The 21962-nt window shown below is 41.4% G+C and overlaps 1 protein-coding gene across 3 annotated transcripts; it reads right to left on the bottom strand.

The window, feature by feature from the left end:
* Positions 1 to 1224: 1224 nt before the first annotated feature.
* ccdc28a (coiled-coil domain containing 28A) lies at positions 1225 to 3437 on the bottom strand. 3 transcript variants are annotated; one of them, XM_078243795.1, is made up of 6 exons: positions 3342 to 3437; positions 2581 to 2764; positions 2262 to 2443; positions 1903 to 2057; positions 1576 to 1598; positions 1225 to 1379 (listed from the first exon to the last, which is right to left on the bottom strand). In XM_078243795.1, the coding sequence occupies exons 2-6, from the start codon at positions 2733 to 2735 to the stop codon at positions 1325 to 1327; spliced, it is 570 nt and encodes a 189-aa protein (XP_078099921.1). In that variant the 5' UTR covers positions 2736 to 2764; positions 3342 to 3437; the 3' UTR covers positions 1225 to 1324. The 3 variants fall into 3 exon arrangements, with proteins under 3 accessions (XP_078099921.1, XP_078099922.1, XP_078099920.1); XM_078243796.1 differs by having other exon boundaries at positions 3346 to 3426; XM_078243794.1 differs by lacking the exon at positions 3342 to 3437 and adding an exon at positions 3015 to 3324.
* Between the last annotated feature and the right edge of the window lie 18525 nt (positions 3438 to 21962).

Raw genomic sequence — 21962 nt, 5'->3', positions numbered from 1 at the left:
ATAGGTTTGCAAAGTGACAAAGCCCATAGTCCACCCCAAAGGGACTTACCATCTTCCAGAGAAAATACTGTTCACAAACTGCTCCAAACAGCTCTATTGTACTTCCGTGACGAACGTGCGTCACTTTGTAACACGCGTTATAATGCTCGCCTAGCTGCTAGCATGGCGCGCCCTCATGCTCTGCAACTGACAAGCTAGCAGTACTAACTGCGCGACTCCCAACAAAGATGGAACAGAAGTGAGATGCCTCACTCTGTAGCTAAAACAGAGAGCTCAACACACAGGGTGAAAAGAGGAGCTGCCGCAATGTGCGGTACAACAAATACTGTATATGGTGTTTTCTGAAAATTAAACCACATAGAGGTTGTATCTGGTACAACCTCTAAATACAATTATGAACCTGAACATTAGCATAATATGAGCACTTTAAGTGTTATCTAATGAGTTGAACTATAATTCATTCTAATCAGGATATTCATTCACTGTCTCACAGCTTATAGTTTGTGACATTAGAGACACCAATTGACCTGTGACAACAGATAAGATAAGACAAAGTGCAACAGAGTGTGTGTGTGTGTGTATATATATATATATATATATATATATACACACACACACACACACACACACACACATACATATATCTGAAAATTGCAGTCAGTTCACTTTAAACAAAGCTAATAAACAATCACTGAAGATGTCCTTTTAAGGACTTGTGAATTAATCGACTGTTCGACAAAAAAGGTGCTTTATCTCAATATAACTTTGGTTAGCAAAGTAACGCAAATATAAACTGTTTCGAAATTAGTGAACAGACAACAACTTGACTTTAAACAGGCCATGACAGGGATGCACCAATGCCAATATGTAAAGTATACTGCACTGTAGGTCAGACAGTAGCTTAAGTTCTCATATCTCCATCTATTATAACTGATTAGAACAGCAAAGAGAATACACTGTATCAGATTTATTGGGATGGTGGTGAAACTCAATCATATCTCGGGAAGCTATTTATTGTTGTCTTGCGGTTTAGTAAGGTAAGATTAGAACTATTTGATACTCAATATTAGCCACCGCATTTAGCACTCACTGTTAGCAGTGGGGGGGGGGAAAAGGCTGTTAGTGCATCCCTGTTGTGACATCTTACAATACATCCATCCCGCTGTACAGACCAGGAACGCTAGTGAACAGCTTTCTTGCCATTTCTGCCACAAAAACTTAAGAGCAATAGTGCCTCAAGCTTGCTCCAAATCCAACGTAACCATTGCAGCCCCTCCAGGTGACATGGGGGTGAGGCAGATGGGGTTGAGAAGAAGAGAGGAAATCAAATACTGGCAGTCCTCGGAATCTCTTGGGAGTCGGCTAGATTCAGTTTCTGACTGGAGAAGCAGGGTAAAGGAAAACACAGCCACACATCTCAAGTTTTTTTTAATTTTTTTTTTTATCAAAGATCACTGCTAAATGAATAGGAAACCCAAAGGCAGAGGTTTAACTTTCACTTCAAAGCCATTCAAAAGCAGTTAAGGACTAATATGATGCATGAAGAACGGTGAATTTTAAATATCAAAAGGATACATCGAAGAACTCAGCTCCTCAAGCTGTGGAGAAAAAGAACATTTTGATCTTGTTATGCATGTCAGCAGTTTGTTTGGCAATCGTTGATCACAGTAAAGGGCCTTCTAGAGTTGATCCTGTGTCACATACAACAAGCAGCTAACTAAACTCAAAGAGTTTAACACTTAGGAGGGGAAAAATGTTGATTGTGGTTCTGTCTAATAAAAGAACATAGGCTATAACATCTGGGTATTTTAAAGAATGCTATTACACATAAATATAAGTAAACATAGTAAGGAATAAAGTCACACAGTCAACATTTTACAAATTATGCCATTACGGTCTTACATTAAGAAGTAATTTGTCCATGTTGGTGTCGCAGGCCACTTTCTTCTGGTCCTCTGGCATTTCATCCACCTCGCTGTAAAGGTCAAAGTGCAAACGAGCCAGCTTCTCCTGCATCTCTCTCACATGCTCCATCTGGTCAATGGAGCACTCGTTGCCTGACACAAAGAGGGGAGACATATTCAGTTTAAACACCAGAAATGCTTAGGCATTTATATCAGATGTTAAACGTTCAGTTAACATGACATGTATACTGTCTGGCTCTATATGACTCTCTGAAGTTGCACAATGTTGTTTTCATCTTAAGACTCATGTGGGACAATTTGTGTTCTGGTGAAGAGTCTTTTTTAAGTCCAAATTACCAAACGCTTGTAGTTTCCCTGAGTGGAAGTCGTTGAGGAGACTGAGCAGGCCGTTCTCCATCTCCTGTACATCTGATACATCAGTCAGAAAGGAGTGCTGGATGGTAGGTGCTGCTTGGCCCTGCTTCTGATTAGATCTACCACCTAAACCCAGTTGCTGCCTGGGTTTGTCTCTAACTCCCCTGGGGAAAAGACAGAAACAATCAGGATTTATAATCAGGTCTGACTAGCAACATAACATTACTTGCATTCTTTTATTTCTGAGGAAGATTTTATCAAATTATTATTAGTAAAATAATCGTAGCTGCAGAGTTGCTACCTCCTATTTTTGCTCTTTTGGCTCCCCGCGTTATGGCTTGAGCCGACGTGCCGTCCCCCGGAGGAAGCGGTGGTTTTCCGGCCAGAGCCACCGGTCGGAGCCGCGGTGTTTGTGGAGATCCTGGGACTCTTTCTCTTTAGCTTTCGCTCCTCCATAACTTCATGTTACGGTGCTGTCTGGTTGGCTGGATAGAGGGTAAAACACGAAACACTGACACCAGAAACTGCAGCGCACTGTAGCTAATTCAATACCGAAACATGTACCTAACCATCCAGAAACATAGCTAGCTAACCCCTCAGATAGTAATGTGGTTCGGGACCAAGCTAACGTTAGCTTATCAGATAGCTGGTCGGCTAATCTTCAGACTGAGGCTGACTAGAGTGCCCGTTTAAGTTAAATACCGTAAACAGAAGCCGATGGACACATTTACTTACAGTTACTGCTGAGCTTATCGTTTGTCGTCTGTGGCACGGCTGATAGTCCACACGATTTAAACACTTGTTGAAACATTAAAAAAATGCGTATGTACCCCGCAGGCTAGTGAGCTAGCCTGTAACTCTCTGAAAACTTCCTGTTTTGGTGGGACGCAACGGACCGTAGCATGGCCAAATTCCAAATCAAGTATTCACCACTACATTATGGACTAAATACAATATGTCATCTCACTTAACACGGTGAGGAAATTACAATATTTCGGAATAGCACACGAGTATTTATTTTCTAATAAAATAATACCGTAACTTGATATAAAAGTCTCTCACCTACTCTGCTTACTAGTGTAACTCGAGGTCCCTTCACAACGAATTGGAACTGGGTACAACGTCGGCCGTATTCCATTACAGTCTTGTTGAATATCTTGTATACAACACGACTTTGCTGGCTAAACATTAACACAAGTTGACAATTTATAAATCTACTCATGTATTTGAAGCATTTAAAAATGACTTTCTCAAACAACACATTAGTAATAAAAAAAAATAAAATCATTAAAACTACTTGGTTACTGAGAAATGCATTCTAAGTAATCCCATTTCTCACAGTTTTACAAGACACTTTGTTTTTGTTTTCTGTTATGAATTTAATGTAATGTTCTTTTTGCCTCTGTTTGTAGATATGTTGTCCAAGATCTTTGGAATAATAGCACATCTCAAGAAGATCTTTCCTTAGAAAGTGAACTAACTGTGACGGAGATGTAGTTGCAGTAAATGACCACATGGGGGAGACAAGTGATAGAAATATGAGTTTTAAAACTCAGGGCCAATTTCTGGGACCACATACCAGTGGTGCTATCATATGGTGGAGACCAATTGAGGGTCTTCCCTTATTAGGATTCTTGGATTCATAGCTCAGGAAATAATGCAACAGTAAAAGTTTGGATGTAACAAGGGTGCAGCCTCGTTATTACAAACGTCTTCCAATTCCACCAAAACAATGAAGGAAATAGGAACTTCCTTGAACCCACTTTTTGTTTTGTTTTACCAGTTTTGGTTGTTTCACATATTTTTTAGTGGGCACCAATCAGGATTTAGCTGTATTTGAAACAATATCTGATGACAGTTGCGGCCTTGGTTTTTGTGTGTGTTTTCAGGCCCCTGTCAATTAAATATGATCACACTACACCCATGCAGTCCAAATGAAGTATCAACAAATAATAGAAATGGTTTTTTTTAAACTCAAATTTTAATTGGACCTTTCTAATTTTTTTTTAATCTTTTGTGTTCCCTACCCTTCATTACACTTTTTTGAAATTCCAAGCACCCGGACCTTTTCTATCAAATTTCGATTGCTGATTATTCAGTCATGTATAAGATCAGTTTGAGTTTTCAGGGGCTCTAAAAGTTCATGGACAACAAAAGTTCCTTGAGCACACCTCAAAAACCTAGAGGATGAGTTTATTATTAATTGGGAGGGGTAAAAAACGTGAACAATTTTTGCTATTATTGGGTTTAAAAAATATATATTTCTATTCAAATTTCTTGAGTTAAACCCGGCACAGCCTAGTTGAGTTTTGATAGACTTTTAAATGTTTTTGTCATCAATCCATCACTTGGTCTACAGCTGGTTGCCAATATATAAAAATGACCAGTGTAGGGGCGACCTCTAGCTCACCCAGTAGGCGTGCGCCCCAAGTAGGCTGAGGCCTTTGCAGGTTCGAATCCTGTGGCCCTTTGCTGCGTGTCGTCCCCCATCTATCTCCCATTCCCCTTTCCTGTTCACTGTCACTCTGAAATAAAGGGAAAAAGCCCCCAAAAAATAATAATAAAAAAAAAGACCAAGTGTATAAGATTCACTCACATCTAGTTTTTTTTATTATCAAACAGCACTGTTCAGTCCTTCCATCTCAGCTGAAGTATTTGTAGGCCATAACCTTTTTTTTATTTTTATATATATATATATATATATATATAACGGTAGGGTGACCAATGAAATAGTAAAGTTCCCTGAATTCTTGAAAAAGTTCCAGAGTTTTTGGAAAACTATACCTGCAGTTGAAAAATGGACTCATGCTGGCAGATCTCTCTCCCTCCTCTCTCTGTTGCTGTGTCTCTCCCTCCTACCCATTCCTGCTTTGTGAGCTCATATGTGTGTGTGTGTGTGTGTGTGTGTGTGTGTGTGTGTGTGTGTGTGTGTGTGTTTGAGTGTGTATTTGCAGCGTGGCAGTGGCTGAGTGAGGTGAACCAGGATAAAATGTTACAGATGAACACATTTAGACTGCTGCATCCACACAGCCATTAACTTAGTGGATGTGCACACATAAACACAGAGAAACACACACACACACACACACACACACACACACACACACACCTATCTCTCATCCGTAATTGCCGTGTAGGTGCTGTGTGGAGAGCCAGCTACTAGTTACAGCCAGTTCGTTCTTTTCTCATGTACACGGCTGCTTGAATTATGTATTGGATTGTAAAATGGACGACAACTCGTTTAATTACACACCCCGTCTTACTGCTAATTCTAAGTTACCTGCCTTTGTAACGCAGCATTATTCCAGCATTTTAACAGACCAACAGTGATTTAAATAAATTAATCAAAAAGCATGTGCTGAGTCCTCACAATTTTATTAAGATAAATAAGAGCTTCTGTTTTTTTCCTTTTGTGTCTGCATTGAACCATATAATTTTTTTAACACTAAAATCACATCTGTTTGTCATTTTTTGAGTCTTTCTCTCTGTGGACTTGACCCATAAATCAGAGCAGAAATGTTCATTTGGTATTAATTGGGAGAATAAAAGCTTGAAGGCCGCTCTATTCTTATCATGTGCGTGTTCCATGTGCATCCCTGTTCGATACTCTATATCCCCCAATGTGACAGGACGCTCAGGGGACTTGTAAAGTAGACAATGTGTGTGTGTGCAGGTCTACTGGGAATCAGGGTTAAGGAGAAGGTTACGTGTGTGTGTGTGCGTGTGCGTGTGTGTGTGTGTGTGTGTGTGTGTGTGTGTGTGTGTGTGTGTGTTTTCATCTCAGCAGCTGTGACCCAAAATAAGACGTGTTTTTATCACTTCATGTTTCTTCATCTTCCCAATATACCTCTCGCACAGAAACAAATGCACACACAAGCACGGTTGAAGTGAGTGTTTGGTATTAAGAATGGCCGCAGTAAATCATTCCCAGTCTACTGTATAAATATCTTCTCTATGTGTCTTGTCCTTGTCCTCAATTTGCCCCCCATGCAAGGACAGGGAGCAAAGGACACACACATTCACATGCACAGAGTGGGACCACCAGAGATAGGGGAGGTGGGGCTAAGTAAAACAAAAAAAGCTGCATTGGTTTTGTATGCCTCAGCCTCACTGACTTCCATAGAAACATTACTGAAAGTAATTTCGATGTCTGATTTAGATGCAATTTGGATTTAGAATTGTTTCACTGCATGTAGTGTTGCACTGCATTTAACATATAATTACCTTACACACCAAACAATTTAGAACGAATGGTCAGTGGTTCTCAAACTTCTTTCAATAATGTACCGCTTTTGAATTGTTTCTTTAATCCAAGTACCCCCTGACCAGCGCTAAAGTAAGGCAAAAATAGGTCGAAAATAGTATCAAAAACTTCAAAAACAGTAGGAGGACAGTAGAATGAAGGAAGGCAAGAATAGGTCCAAAGAAGGCGAAACAAATGTCACATTTTTGGTAGGAACAAAAAAGTCTAGATAAAGAGGAACAATGTTCTGGACAACAGCCTTGTAACTATTAAACATTTTGTTAAATAGCTCAACCTGCAGTCCTCCAAAGTACCCCTAGGGGTACACGTACCCGCATTTGAGAAACACTGCTCTAAGCGTTACCACAAAACAATCTGTAAAACAAATCTTACTTGCATTATGGATTTGCATTCACACTGGCCAAGTGGCCATAGGAACTGGTAGGAGGGGTAAGGGAGTGATGCAGGCACGGCAACGGTCTTTATAGCGTCGTCACTTGACTTTAGCACTACAATAAAGAATAAACAGAGTTTGAACGGCGGCGTGGGGTACTTAACAGAGAAACACAGAAGACGAAGGCTCCAGCGTAATATGATCCTAATTAATATGATGGAAGAAGATAGAAGAGCAGAGCGCAACAAACGAAACGACGGGTAAGTTTAACTAGCATTAACAATTAGCTGGTTGAATGCGTGATGTTTGTCTTATGAGTTAGCATACGTAGGCGAATTGCAACAGACAGTGAAGAATATGTACTGTTTGTGTTTCAGACGTTGCTAGGTCACTAAGGGTCCCTATAGACGCTTTCCGACCCAAGGGATTTTTGCAGTTCCTAGAACATAAAATTCCTAGAACCCTTTTTTTCTCGTGTTCCGACTGGACCAATTTGGGGATTGTTAAGTTCCTCTGGCCGCAGTTCCTGTAACTCTTTCAGCTCCTACTTCAGGGCAGGGTCTTTTCTCTTTTCCCTTTTCAGCATATGAACCTAGGTCAACGAGGGTCGGGTTTCCGGTACAGACAGACCAACAACGGCACATTTTAACAATTTTCGCCATCTTATTCATCACTAATTTCACTTCTGACAACATTACAGGCGAGAAATTAACTGTTTAGATTTCGAATATAGGCAGTTTTGCGAAAATTTATGCCGAATTGACAATTTGCTTTAAAGTTTTCGGAGTTGAGAAGCTCCATGAAGTGAGGCGACAGCCAGCAGGCGCCTGCCCTGGCCGCTAGCTCGATGCTCGGCCAGTTATGCTCAGAGACCCCGCTGTAAGCTGGAGGTCTCTCAGACCGGTCTCGTAAATAAGAGGCTTTTATTTCGCCGTTGACGGTTCGTTTGTTTAAAGGGGTGATAGAATGATTATATAGGGTATTTCACACTGTTCCTTAAGGTCTCCTAATAGGGTATGTAACATTGGTTGGGCTGAAAATTGCTCAAATGCTATTTTATGGGTCCTTAACTACCCTGTGAATATGGCCCTATTTGTAACAAATGCTTTTCTTCCAAATATGGTATGCTCATGAATATTTAGATGAGCTGCGCGCTGATTGGTTTGAGCGAACCACATACACATCCATTGGAGACTAGACAGCAAGTCTCATATTTCAGACACTGCAAAGTTATACATTGTTTGTCTGCTATTTTGTTATTAAATTCACTTCTGAGACTTTTGTTATGCGAGAAATCAACTATATAAAACTCAAATATGAGCCGTTTTACGAAAATTGATGGCTAATTTCAAATTTGGTAAGACGTGTCGGACTTTAGGAGCTCCACACAGTCTGACGAGAAAACGGCAACCTCCATACCCAGTGAAAGTCACCGTTTCTCGGTTACTGGACTACCGGGGCTCGGCGCTGGCTGGCTGCCAGCTGCCGGCATAAATAGAGTATATTTACAGTTTGAATTTCGTCACGCCACTTATGTAACATATACCCCAAGGTCTTATAAATGCTAACACTGGTGTCCAATTTCAATTTAATGCATTTTTGTGAACATTAGGGATTTCGTTAGCTGCTACTGTCCCTTCAATCTTATGTGTACAGATCGCGGCTAGTTAGCTTCACTTTCGGCATAATTAGAGTATATTTACAGTTTGAATTTCGTCACGCCACTTATATAACATCTACCCCAAGGTCTTATAAAGCTAACAATGGTGTCCGATTTCAATTTAATGCATTTTTGTGAACATTAGCTAGGGATTTCGTTACTGTCCCTTCAATCCTATGTGTACAGATCGCGGCTAGTTAGCTTCACTTTTATGCGATTATTTTTGTGACTTTAATTCCAAACAAAACTTCTCAAGTATCAAACAAAAGACACTAACTCAAGCAAAAAAAATGTCATCTCAAAGGTAAAACTTAAAACTTGCAAACAAAACATTTGTGTAGTCGTAAACTATTGCTCTTTTATTCGTTTGATAAGATGACCTTTTGTTTTCAGTTCCCTCTGCTTCTTTCTCAATGATCAGTCTTTTGCTCTCTCCAGCACGTTGGCAGTTTTGCTCCCAGCTTTCTCGTTTGCGCTTCTGACACAAAGCTATCGCCTGGGCGGGTCTTACAGGGGTGCAACCCCATTGGCTAATTCGTCTTCAGTTAGTTTGAGTGACAGCTCAGTGCCTGCCGGCCCCCTGACGTTTCAGTGCAGCTAACGTTAGAGATTTTGGAGGACACACAAACCACTCTAGCGGATTCCTACAAGATTAATAAAGTGTAAGTATTGATCATATATATTGTCTGTGATCTACGTTGCAAGCATGGTTACTAGACGTTTGTTGTTTCGTCGTGTTAAGTTACTAGCTAGCTAGTAAAGCTGTTTAACTTAGCATTTAACGTCAGCTAACTGCTAACGTTATCTAAAACTTGTAGCTATGTTAGGCTACTGAGCTAATTTGCCATGGGAATCATGAAGTCTCAGTGTCTTACTCAAGGAGCTGTATTAATTATCGTCTTCTCTCTGTAGAACAATGAAACATCGTGGGACGTGGAGGACCCCGAGCAGAGCTACGATGCAGGTTTCTCTTCGGGAGACTTGTTTAAATTATGACAAATATGCTATATACATTAGATTTAGTATTTAGTTCATACTTTTTTGGTGTATTCGTTTTCTGATTTTAACACTATAAAGACCATTGCCGTGCTTGCATCACTCTCTTACCCCTCCTACCAGTTCCTATGGCCACTTGGCCAGTGCGAATGCAATTGGTTTTGGGGGAGAGTAGTTAGTAGATCTGTTTAGAAGTGGACTTTTCCTATAACTACGTTCCTGTAACTACTTGGTTGGAAAGCGGCTTATGTTGAAAAGGGAAAAGGGAAAAGAGAAAAAACCCTGCCCTGAAGTAGGAGCTGAAAGAGTTACAGGAACTGCGGTCAAAGGAACTTAATAATCCATAAATTTGTCCAGTCGGAACACGAGAAAAAAAGGGTTCTAGCAAAGTTATGTTCTAGGAACTGCAAAAATCCCTCCAGTCGGAAAGTGGTTATAGACAGCACCTGCCCCTTTTCTTTCTCGAGAGAAAGTACCCTTTTTCTGCGGAGCTTCTTTTTTTTATTTTTATTTTTAAAAAATGTATATATTTTTTGCACAGCTTTCCTGTCATACACATTTATTTATTGAATAAAAAAAATCTAAATATCCGGTCGGGAGATTAGACTTTGTTGAGTTCCGGTTAAATTAAATTGGTAAGGAAGTCAAAGTTGTATTAGGGACTGTTATTTATTTCAGGGGCCATCGGAAGAGTCTTGGGATCTTTAGTCAAAATAGACCTGACCCCACCCTTCACCAGCAACAAATTTTGGATGACCCTCCAAAATGATATGGAAAAAAGGGAAGACCCTCCCCAACTATTTATTGATGCCTTCTATACTGGTTTGCGTTTGGCAAAGATGTACAGATAGCCATTGTTTTTTTTACAGCCATGATGTACGTGACTAAATCTCTGCATTCTCGTCTGACGCATCACACTCCTCTGTTATGGTGTGGTGGCCATTTCAGTAGATTTACTCACTAACATTGTTGTGGAAACACAATAAACATGGAAACTAAATGACTGACTCACACTTCCTGCATTACTGCATTACTTCAAATACTAAGTTACTCCTCTAGTAAACTAGTATTCACATGAAATAAAACATTGAGACCATTCAGCACAGCACACTGGGTAATAACAAATTCAACACTGGTTGCTATGGACTCGTCACTAGGCTTCCTCAGTCATTGTTTATTTTAGCATATAGGTAAAGCTGCCAAAGCTGAACATTATCCAAAACTCTCAAATGCCTTGTCGTTTATATATACATATATATATATATATATATATATATATATATATATATATATATATATATATGTATGTATATATATATATATATATATATATATATATGTATATATGTATGTATATACAGTGGGGAGAACAAGTATTTGATACACTGCCGATTTTGCAGGTTTTCCTACTTACAAAGCATGTAGAGGTCTGTAATTTTTATCATAGGTACACTTCAGCTGTGAGAGACGGAATCTAAAACAAAAATCCAGAAAATCACATTGTATGATTTTTAAATAATTAGCATTTTATTGCATGACATAAGTATTTGATCACCTACCAACCAATAAGAATTCGGGCTCCGACAGACCTGTTAGTTTTTCTTTAAGAAGCCCTCCTGTTCTCCACTCATTACCTGTATTAACTGCACCTGTTTGAACTTGTCACCTGTATAAAAGACACCTGTCCACACACTCAATCAAACAGACTCCAACCTTTACACAATGGCCAAGACCAGAGAGCTGTGTAAGGACATCACGGATAAAATTGTAGACCTGCACAAGGCTGGGATGGGCTACAGGACAATAGGCAAGCAGCTTGGTGAGAAGGCAACAACTGTTGGCGCAATTATTAGAAAATGGAAGAAGTTCAAGATGACGGTCAATCTCCCTCAGTCTGGGGCTCCATGCAAGATCTCACCTCGTGGGGCATCAATGATCATGAGGAAGGTGAGGGATCAGCCCAGAACTACACGGCAGGACCTGGTCAATGACCTGAAGAGAGCTGGGACCACAGTCTCAAAGAACACCATTAGTAACACACTACACCGTCATGGATTAAAATCCTGCAGCGCACGCAAGGTCCCCCTGCTCAAGCCAGCACATGTCCAGGCCCGTCTGAAGTTTGCCAATGACCATCTGGATGATCCAGAGGAGGAATGGGAGAAGGTCATGTGGTCTGATGAGACAAAAATAGAGCTTTTTGGTCTAAACTCCACTCGCCGTGTTTGGAGGAAGAAGAAGGATGAGTACAACCCCAAGAACACCATCCCAACCGTGAAGCATGGACGTGGAAACATCATTCTTTGGGGATGCTTTTCTGCAAAGGGGACAGGACGTCTGCATCGTATTGAGGGGAGGATGGATGGGGCCATGTATCGCGAGATCTTGGCCAACAACCTCCTTCCCTCAGTAAGAGCATTGAAGATGGGTCATGGCTGGGTCTTCCAGCATGACAACGACCCGGAACACACAGCCAGGGCAACTAAGGAGTGGCTCTGTAAGAAGCATCTCATGGTCCTGGAGTGGCCTAGCCAGTCTCCAGATCTGAACCCAATAGAAAATCTTTGGAGGGAGCTGAAAGTCCATATTGCCCAGCGACAGCCCCGAAACCTGAAGGATCTGGAGGTCTGTATGGAGGAGTGGGCCAAAATCCCTGCTGCAGTGTGTGCAAACCTGGTCAAGAACTACAGGAAACGTATGATCTCTGTAATTGCAAACAAAGGTTTCTGTACCAAATATTAAGTTTTGCTTTTCTGATGTATCAAATACTTATGTCATGCAATAAAATGCAAATTAATTACTTAAAAATCATACAATGTGATTTTCTGGATTTTGTTGTCACTCACAGTTGAAGAGTACCTATGATAAAAATTACAGACTTCTACATGCTTTGTAAGTAGGAAAACCTGCAAAATCGACAGTGTATCAAATACTTGTTCTCCCCACTGTAATATATATGTATATATATATTTATATAATATTACCGGGAACGAAAGGATATTTGAGTCGGGTATGGCTGCAGCCTGGAGACCTCCAGTCTCATGCCATCCCGGCTTGGTGCAGTCTGCAAGCTTTGACTTTTCAAAATAAAAGCTTGCACCTGGTCTGTTATGTTTTCGTACAGTGTTTTGGATGTTTTTGAACTAAGCAGTACGGCAATCATGCTAATGAATAAAATATTTTTTTCATCAGATGTCTTAGTTACAACACGATGGAGCTAGCAAAGCAGTTTTGTGTTTATATGTGCGAGCGGGATTTATTTAGTTTGGGAAATCCCACGGTCTCTAAAGCTACAGTTCAAATTGTCTGGCTGACTAAATAGGAAGGGACCCATCTGCTAGCGATAGGGGCCGAGACTGAGAGAGCTGCATGGATAAATATGCACCGAACAAGCCACTTTGAAATGTTGCTGTTTTCATGAACACAAAAGTTGGGTGACCCTCCCCCCTAGACTAACAAAAAATTGGATGACCCTTTGGATTGGATTTTCCTCCGGTGGTCCATTCCATAATGGTCCCTTAATACATTTAATGTTTTGTTTAAAAAAATACTTATAAGTGCATTTTTTCACTTAAGCCCCTGTCCCGCAAAATGCCTGTGCACGTCTCTGAAACCAGCAGACTTCCTAGCTGCCAGGCAGCGACTCGATTCAATTCATTTTAGAGATTTAAAACTTGCTTGTGACAGGTAATAACACCACATTTAATCACTTTAATTTGTTTGCGATAGTGACAAAATGCCCTTTGCCAGTGCAAGGAAGCTCCAACACCGGAGGATGCATGGAGTTAACTCCTACAAATCTCCTCTTTCCTCCTTTCCCTCCCACTCTCTCCCATTTGCCTCTTCCTGTCCTCCACTCACCACTCTGTAGAGGGTCCAAGTGACATTTGGCTATCCCCTGCCTCGAGGGGGTCCAGGAGATGCAGACGTTTTTGGCAGGCAGGCACAGGGACGCCTAGGGGTCCTGACGGGGACTCCTGGACTAGGAAGAGAAAAAAAGTACACATCATAAAATGCACCCGCAGTCAAAAACACACATACGCTCTCGGGGGTGCACATGCATAAGCAAACAATTGCACAAACAGAGAAGAGCTAACACTAACACACAGTGACACATGTAAATGTGTACGCGCACAAACACTCCATGCACCTACCAATCAAACACACGTAATGAAGACACAGTGGACGGTAAATGTGAGAAGGCGAGGGAAGCTGCCCCCATGGAAAAGTTTGTGAATAAACTGGGATTTGAATTTATAAACTATTGAGCTTCAATATGACTGGCTGGCTTCACTCCCGGTCCTCCTTGCTATCACAACTTGATTCATTATAGCTTTTTTATGCTGAGAGTCAAATCAGATATGAGACTGACACAAGAACAAATTCAGATAATACAATCAAATAAAACGAGACAGACATTTGTGTCCGTCTAGTCAAAAATGTCCCAATGTCCCAAAACCCCAAATTACACTTTCATCAGTTACAGACGTGCTAGTATTTAGTAAAAAAGATGGAACTGAGTATAAAAATGTTAACAGTTTATTGACAGTGAATAAGGAGTTCCTTCTCCATGACTGTCCAGACATGAATGCTGTTGCTGCTGCCACAAACCTAAAACAGCTGTTCCTGAGTGCCAGAGGAATTGAAGGTGTTGAATTTGCAGTAAATTATTGGTAAAGTAAGCCACAATGATGACTTGAAAACAAGGCACAACTTCAGATTGGACAGTTATGGTGGTGTGCCTCTGAGATCACTCATATGTCTTTTTCTCCCTCTCCACTCTCCTCTGTCTCTTCAGAGAGATAATACACTGGTCATCCGGGGGCGGGGGGGGGGGGGCCCGCGACAGAGCGAGGGGAGATGGAGCGAGGGGAGATGGAGATGCAGGGCTAATTGCGGGGTGTTGGAGCTCGTCTGCGAGCCACTGCCCGCTGTTTTTGGCTCGGCCATAATTACCTGGTAGCCGCAGATGTTCTGAGCCATTGTAGTACACACAGACCAGAGAGGATGGGATGGATGGATAGATGGACGGAGAGGTGGGGGACATATAAAGAGGGAGAAACAGAGGCGGATTCTCCCAGCCAAACTTCTGCACACAAGCAAAGAAACAGCGACCAGGCGCTTTCTCTCTCCATTTATCCATCCATCCACCTTTTTTTTTTTTACCCAATCTTTTATTCATCTCTTTCAATCCATTATCAAACCAACCCTTTTATATTTGCACCTTGAGTGTTGATAGGTGATAATAATTCTTTGTATGTGTGTGTGCGGGGTGCAGCCTTCCCACTGAGGCAGAACAAAGTAGCGTAATAACTCAGACACTGAGCTGACCCTCTCTGCTGCTCTGTAAGTGTGTGTTAGCATGCTTGTGTGTGCCTGTCTGTCTGTTGTATTTGAATAGGACTGCTTGCACATACCCGTGTGTGTTTGTGTGTGTGTGTGTGTGTGTGTGTGTGTGTGTGTGTGTGTGTGTGTGTGTGTGTGTATCCCTATGTGTGTCTGTATCCTGTTCTCGTGTGTGTGTGTGTGTGTGCTCAAACAGCTGATCTCCTACAGGGGTGAATTGTTATGGATGCTGTTCTGTTGAAATTACTGTTATTTGTTTCCTTTAAAACAAGCTAATTGCAGGATAGCGGATTGCTATGTGTGTGTGTGTGTGTGTGTGTGTGCGCGTGTGTTTGTATGTGTATTCATGTGAGCATCAATGTGTTTGCTTCCTTGTTTATTGTTTGTTTGTGTCGCATTGCAGACCCCATCCAATTTCTTTAGCATGGACACATTTTCACTCCCGCGTCAAAACTCATTGTGCTGCAGCTGTTAGGCAGTAATTTGACTTTTTAGCCAATTTTTCTTTTTTTGTCTAAGCTAAACTCCACAGCTCTATGAAAAAGGAAAGGAAATTATCTGCACATAAATTACAAACAATTTCAGCCAGTTAAAAGGATTCATTAACTCTTTTGGTATTTAACAAGTACAGTTCTTGTCAGTGCTGCAGTCACTCGCTCCACAGTGATGTTTGTCTTTTTCTAGTAGGCTGTTTTTCTCACAAATGAACTCTTATTAAAAATACTACAGCAACTATACTTAACATGCATCAGTTAATGTACCCAACATTTAAAGGGAAGACTATTATAGTGGTTTCCAACCATACAGATAGTTTGGGTTTCATTAGTCTAAGATCTAAGATTTCCGCCTTCACCTCATTACAGTGATTACTTTAATTTAGTTTGTGGTGCTCTCAGCATTGAAAAACAAGACTGAGAAGTCTTCAGCCATGCTCAAGGGTCTGTCATGCTGTTAGCATGCTGGTGTTTCGCAAGTGTAATGTTTACCATGCTCACTATCTTTAGTTTAGGCTCTTAGCAGACTACTATGAAGGTTGGAGATCTCATCCTGGATGTTGATGGGTGCGCCATCTGCCCATCCTCTAAGGTCCGCAACCTTGGTGTTATCCTGGACTCCACCCTCTCTTTCCATACTCACATTAGCCTTTTTTCATCCCAAAAACATCTCCAGACTCTGGCCATCACTCTCTGACTTCGTGGCAGAAACCCTCATTCATGCTTTCATAACCTCCTGTTTGGACTATACTGCAATGGAGTCCTGTCTGCGGTCCCCAGCAAAACCCTAGGCAGGTTCCAGTTTGTCCAAAACTCTGCCGCCAGGGTCCTCAAGACGTGGCAGCACATCACCCCAACCCTCATCCACCTCCACCGGCTCCCAATTAACCCTTGTGTTGTCCTCTGGCCCAATTTGACCCGTTTTCAAAGTTTTTTATATCAGAAATATGGGTTTCTTTCATCCAAATTGCCCAAACATAACTTGGATGCATACAGTACAGTATGTGCATTGTATAGAAGCCATACAACGTTCTTCGCAGGTAAAATTAATAATTACTTCCATTGAATTTTGGGTGTTTTATTCAATTTTATAGCATTTCAAAAAAATGTGTAAGGGGTTTTAAAACAGTATCCTGACTAAACTTGAACATATGCCAGTCTGTGACTATCCACTCAACATCCTCTAACTTGAAGTCGTAGTTTCTGCTTTTTTTTCTTTCATTTAAATTAGGTTTGTTTGACCATGAATAAAAAAAAGCGTTGAAAAAAGTGACAGAAAAAGCATACTAAAATGTTGGAAAAAGCACAAAATAAAAATCATTTTCAATTTAGACCCGGAAGGGCAACAAGTTAATGGTCGACGGGAAGACAAAAGGAGGGTTAAGTCCTGCATCACATATAAAATCCTCCTTCTCACCTACAAATCCCTCCGTGCCCTGGCCCCACAGTACCTCTCCGACCTTCTCCATCCATACACCCCACCACGAAACCTGGCCTGCTCTCCATTCCCCACACCAGACTCTGTACCTTTGGAGACGGAGCCTTTAGTGTTGCATCCCCATCCCTCTGGAACACCCTCCCTGCAGTTATCCGAAATGCTACATCCCTAGACATTAAAAAAAACAAACACCTGAAACACCACCTGTTTACCACAGCTTACAACCTCCTTTAGCTTAGCCACAGTAATTCTGTAAAGTGTCCTTGGGTTTCTTGAAAAGCGCTATATAAAGAAAAAGGTGTCATTATTATTATTATTATTATTAGTAGTAGTAGTAGTAGTAGTAGTAGTAGTATGTGCTAATTAGGACTAAACACAAAGTATCGCTAAGGCTGATGGGAATGTCATTAATTTTGCAGGTATTTGATCATAAACCAAAGTATTGGACAAACTAAAGGGTCCCCAAAGTTACTCAAGAAGATCAGGCGTTGGCCATAATGTGTAGCCTGGTCCTACCAGACTCTCGTACATTTCATTTGTACAGAGAGTCTGGCCACTCTCCATTGACAAGTGTTAACTTCCTTGAAGGCGGGTACTCTGTTGAAGTTTAAAACTATTGGATCTGCCCAGAGCCACTCTGGTAGCCTGGCTCCACCCTCCTACGTACTGTCTGGTAGGACCAGGCTAACAAGAGGGGAGACACTGTCAACAACTATCGGCTTAGCATCGCTAGCGTTCGCCTCAGTCAACTCCTTCACCACTAACAGAGCGAGCTGGAAAATCAAACTGTTCCCGAACCCCGTGGGGAGGAGGGCCACAACATCATGGCCACCAACACAACTCAGCAAAGATTGTTCTTGCTCGGGCTTTAACTTCTGGATATTCGGCAGCGTTGCCACAACGGACTGCATCTTTCTCCGCCACCATTACGGAACTACAACTCAAACTAGCGCACGTCACAACCTCAACGTCATCGTTCTCAGCAACTGCCTCTGTTTGCTGATTGGACCGCCAAATATTTGGCCAGAGAAAAGAAAAAAGAAGAATATACCGCAAACCCAGACGTAGTATTGAAGGAAAATGAAAATTAGGTGGAAGTACGTAGGAGGGCGGAGCCAGGCTACATAATGTGAGGAATTCACATTAAATACAGTTTTTCAGTTCTACAGTTCTTCATTATAAAATGACGTGTTTAGTGCCACAACAATCGCTGGCCTCATTTTCCTTCCATTAAAATGATTCCAATCAGTTTAACACAGGGAAAGGGCACTTTTTTTTAAATTAAGAAAGAAAAGAGGCCACTGGTATTGGATCGATACTCGATATCGGCATTCTTAAGATACAAACAACTCCAGTGAGTACTAAAGTACTATGCTATTATAACCGATCACCAAACCAGAAGTTACACCTCATCTCAGAAATACAAGCATTGTTACATATCTAACAGATGCAGTGTGTATATGAATGTGAGCACTGGGCAATGGTGGAATGTAGTTAAGTACATTTACTCAAGTACTGTACTTAAGTACGAATTTGAGGTACTTGTATTTTACGTGAGTCTTTTCTTTTCTTGCCACTTTCTGCTCCTACTCCCCTACATTTCAGAGAGAAATATTAAACTTTTTACTCAACTACATTAATCTGACAGCTTTAGTTACTAGTTACTTTACAAATCAAGATTTTTGCACACAAAACAACACATAAAATTCAATGTTTTATTAAAATTAAACTTATATAGTCCTACAAGTCCAGCTGATATGATTAGCTGATTAACTTAGTTGATTGACAGAACTGTTGGGATCGTTACCAGTTTCTAAAATGTGAGGATTTTTCTGCATTGAGTACTTTTACTTTTAATACTTTAAGTACATTTTCCTGATGATACTTACATACTTTTACTCAAGTAACATTTTCAATGAAGGACTTTCACTCGTAACGGAGTATTTTCACGGTGGTAATAGTACTTTTACTTCAGTAAAGGATCTAAATACTTCTTCCACCACTGGCGCTAGGAAGCAAAGAGCAAGGAAGAAGACAGTGTTGGTGTTGAGAGGGTTAAGTGTGTATCAGTGTTAAGTGGGACATCTCAGACAGACAGGCCATCCTCTCACAGGCACCCGTGTGTGCCAGGCAGGTGAGCCAGTGTCTCTTGATCGGGTAATCTCTCTCTCTCACACACACACACACACACACACACACACACACACACACACACACACACACAATCACACACACACACACACACACACACACACACACACACACACACACACACACACACACACACACACACACACACACACACACACACGGAGACACACACACCTATGCCAGCTCCTTCACATCCCCCTGTGCCAGGTATGTCTACGTCCTTTCTTTGTGTACGAATGAAAGCATGGCAGATCTGACGAGGAGGAAAATACACACAAGCAGGCGGCATTCTCACGGGGGGAAGAGGAGGGACGAGAGGAGGAGAGGGAGAAGAAGAGGTGGCCTCGCCTTCCCTCTCATCCCTCAATCCAACACTTCTCCTCCTTTCGTTTGGTTCCATTCGTTTGTCAGTTCTTTCCGTTTTGTTCCGTTCCATGTGCTGCTGCTCGGTCTGCCTGTCTCTGCCTCCGCTCTTCTCCTGTCCTCTCTTTCTTTGCGCTCCATCCTTTTTCTCCCCCATCGCATCGTTCTCTTTCTTTCCCATCCATCCTCTCTTTCTCCTCGCCTAGTTCCAGTTTCCAAGTGCTTCGATAGGGGCTTACTGCTCCGGTCACTGCTCAGGGAGTACGTTGAACTGAAGTAGGCTCGGCGTAGAAGAACATCAGACACACTCGCAAACACACACTTCAACAAACAAACCGAAACAGGCCCTTTCTCTTGCTCCAATTTCAATTGTGTCTTGTTTGCTACCTGCATATGTCTCTACCTTCTCCAGATCCCAAAGCTTATCTGTGCACGCAGCCTAGACAGCATTATGAGAACTGGTCGGACATCATACGTATCCAAACACCAAGCGTTTCGAGATAAGCTTCCCTGCTCCTATCTCAATCAGTTATTCAACACTTCAGGCCAAACAAAGTTCAGCACAACAGAACTGCACTGAAGTTCAAACCAGCAGAAGATAAACGCTCTATTATTCTTGCATCTCAATATTATAAAAGTTATTGAGGCCTTGAGAATAACAGAGGTTGTAGTTTTAGATCTGTAATTGATATTCCATTGTTAAAGCTAGTAACATGAAACAGCAAAGAGTATAATACGTAAGATTTGTAATATATGTGTGTGTGTGTGTGTGTGTGTGTGTGTGTGTGTGTGTGTGTGTGTGTGTGTGTGTGTGTAAGTTTTGTACGGGCCTAAAGCTGAGATGCAAACCTCAGCTGAGCATTTTTAAGACCTGACCCATCTGTATTGGACTGGAACTGCCAAATGTGAGAGCCACAAAGCCTTGTACACAAGAAAGGGAAATGGATCTTCTGCTAAACTAACTCAGAATACAAAAGTTAAAAACATTTATTTATCGTGGCTATGTGATTAAAGACATACACTGATGGCACACAAGCCACCCTCATGGTCAAACAATCACGGTATTTGCACATCCCGGATTAAAACGGCAATCACTCAACGAATGATCACTCTGTCATAGATAACAGTAATTAAAAAATATACATATGGATCCTCCACTTTTATGGTACTTTTTGCTTTATTTCATACCCTCCTGGCGTTTTCTTTTTTCGTACAAACAAAACTTAAGCTATCAGAACAATTTAAAAAGATGCCTTAAAGGTCCCATGGCACTTTATGAGGTTTTTTAACATTAATATGAGTTCCCCCAGCCTGCCTATGGTCCCCCAGTGGCTAGAAATGTCGATAGGTGTAAACCGAGCCCTGGGTATCCTGCTCTGCCTTTGAGAAAATGAAAGCTCAGATGGGCCGATCTGGAATCTTGCTCCTTATGAGCTCATAAGGAGCTAGGTTACCTCCCCTTTCTCGGCTTTGCCCGCCCAGAGAATTTGGCCCACCCATTAGAGAGAGACATCATGGCTTTCAAATGAGCAAAGTGGCAGTTGGTCAAGGCCACACCCCCACTCTCCACCTTGCCCCCCCCTCTCTCTTCCTCAATAGCTACAGACACAGAAATGACACGTCCTAAGGAAAGCTCATTGTGGGACTGGCTCTAGTGGCTGTAATTCTGCACCAAGGCTGAATTTCAGATACAGTATTAGGGGACCACTAAGGTCTATATAAAAGCATCCAAAGAGCACCATGTCATGGGACCTTTAATTACACATCAAAAATGACTGACAGGGGTTTTAACAATTATTTAACAATTACTTTGTCAACCACCCACAGAACGAATGTTGATGGTATTTTGTAGTGTCATATATTACATCTTACATTCAATCAACATTTATTTGGGTCTATGTTATACAATAGTTTAGTACTTTGCTTATTTATGTTGTAAACTGTTGTAACTGGGTTTCTTTGCCCTTTACAGGCCATCACATATTGAGGGACTGAAATGGTAAGGTGAGTCATGATAATACTTTTCTGTTTGCCAGTAGATGTCATTTCTCCTTGATACCTATTAATACCTATTAAAAGGTATTGTTAAACTATTGTTGCTTTGTCTTTCACTAGTTCTTTTCTTCTTCTCCTTTTATTTACCACCAACATCCTCTCCCTCTTTGTTTTTTGTCATCACCATCTTCTTCTTTCTGCTATTCATCCTCATCATTGCCTTCGTCATTGCATATTGATTTTGTCGTGGCTCTCCAGGCGTACACTGACCTTTCACATGAGGTGCTCGTTCTTCAAGACTTCAAGAGGTGAGAATGATTGATGTCTAATCTTTGATATCCTCTGAAGATGTGTGTGCGTGCATGTGTGTGTGGTGTGTGTTTGTATGTGGGTGTGTGGGTGGGTTGCTTAGGACCTCCTATAGTTAAGGAACCAAAGGTCCTCAGGGTATTAGAGCAAGATAGCAGGGAGTCAGCTCACACACACACATAAACACACTCAAACACATTCAGGTGTCTCAGCGACCTCTTGGTGAGTTCAGTGGCAAGGCGTGGTGAGAGTAGTCGTTTGAACCTGCAGATCTTAAAGATCACACACACACAC

The sequence above is a fragment of the Sander vitreus genome, chromosome 24, assembly GCF_031162955.1.
Source record: "Sander vitreus isolate 19-12246 chromosome 24, sanVit1, whole genome shotgun sequence".
NCBI classification, from domain to species: domain Eukaryota; kingdom Metazoa; phylum Chordata; class Actinopteri; order Perciformes; family Percidae; genus Sander; species Sander vitreus.
This window is presented reverse-complemented; position numbering and strand designations above follow the sequence as displayed.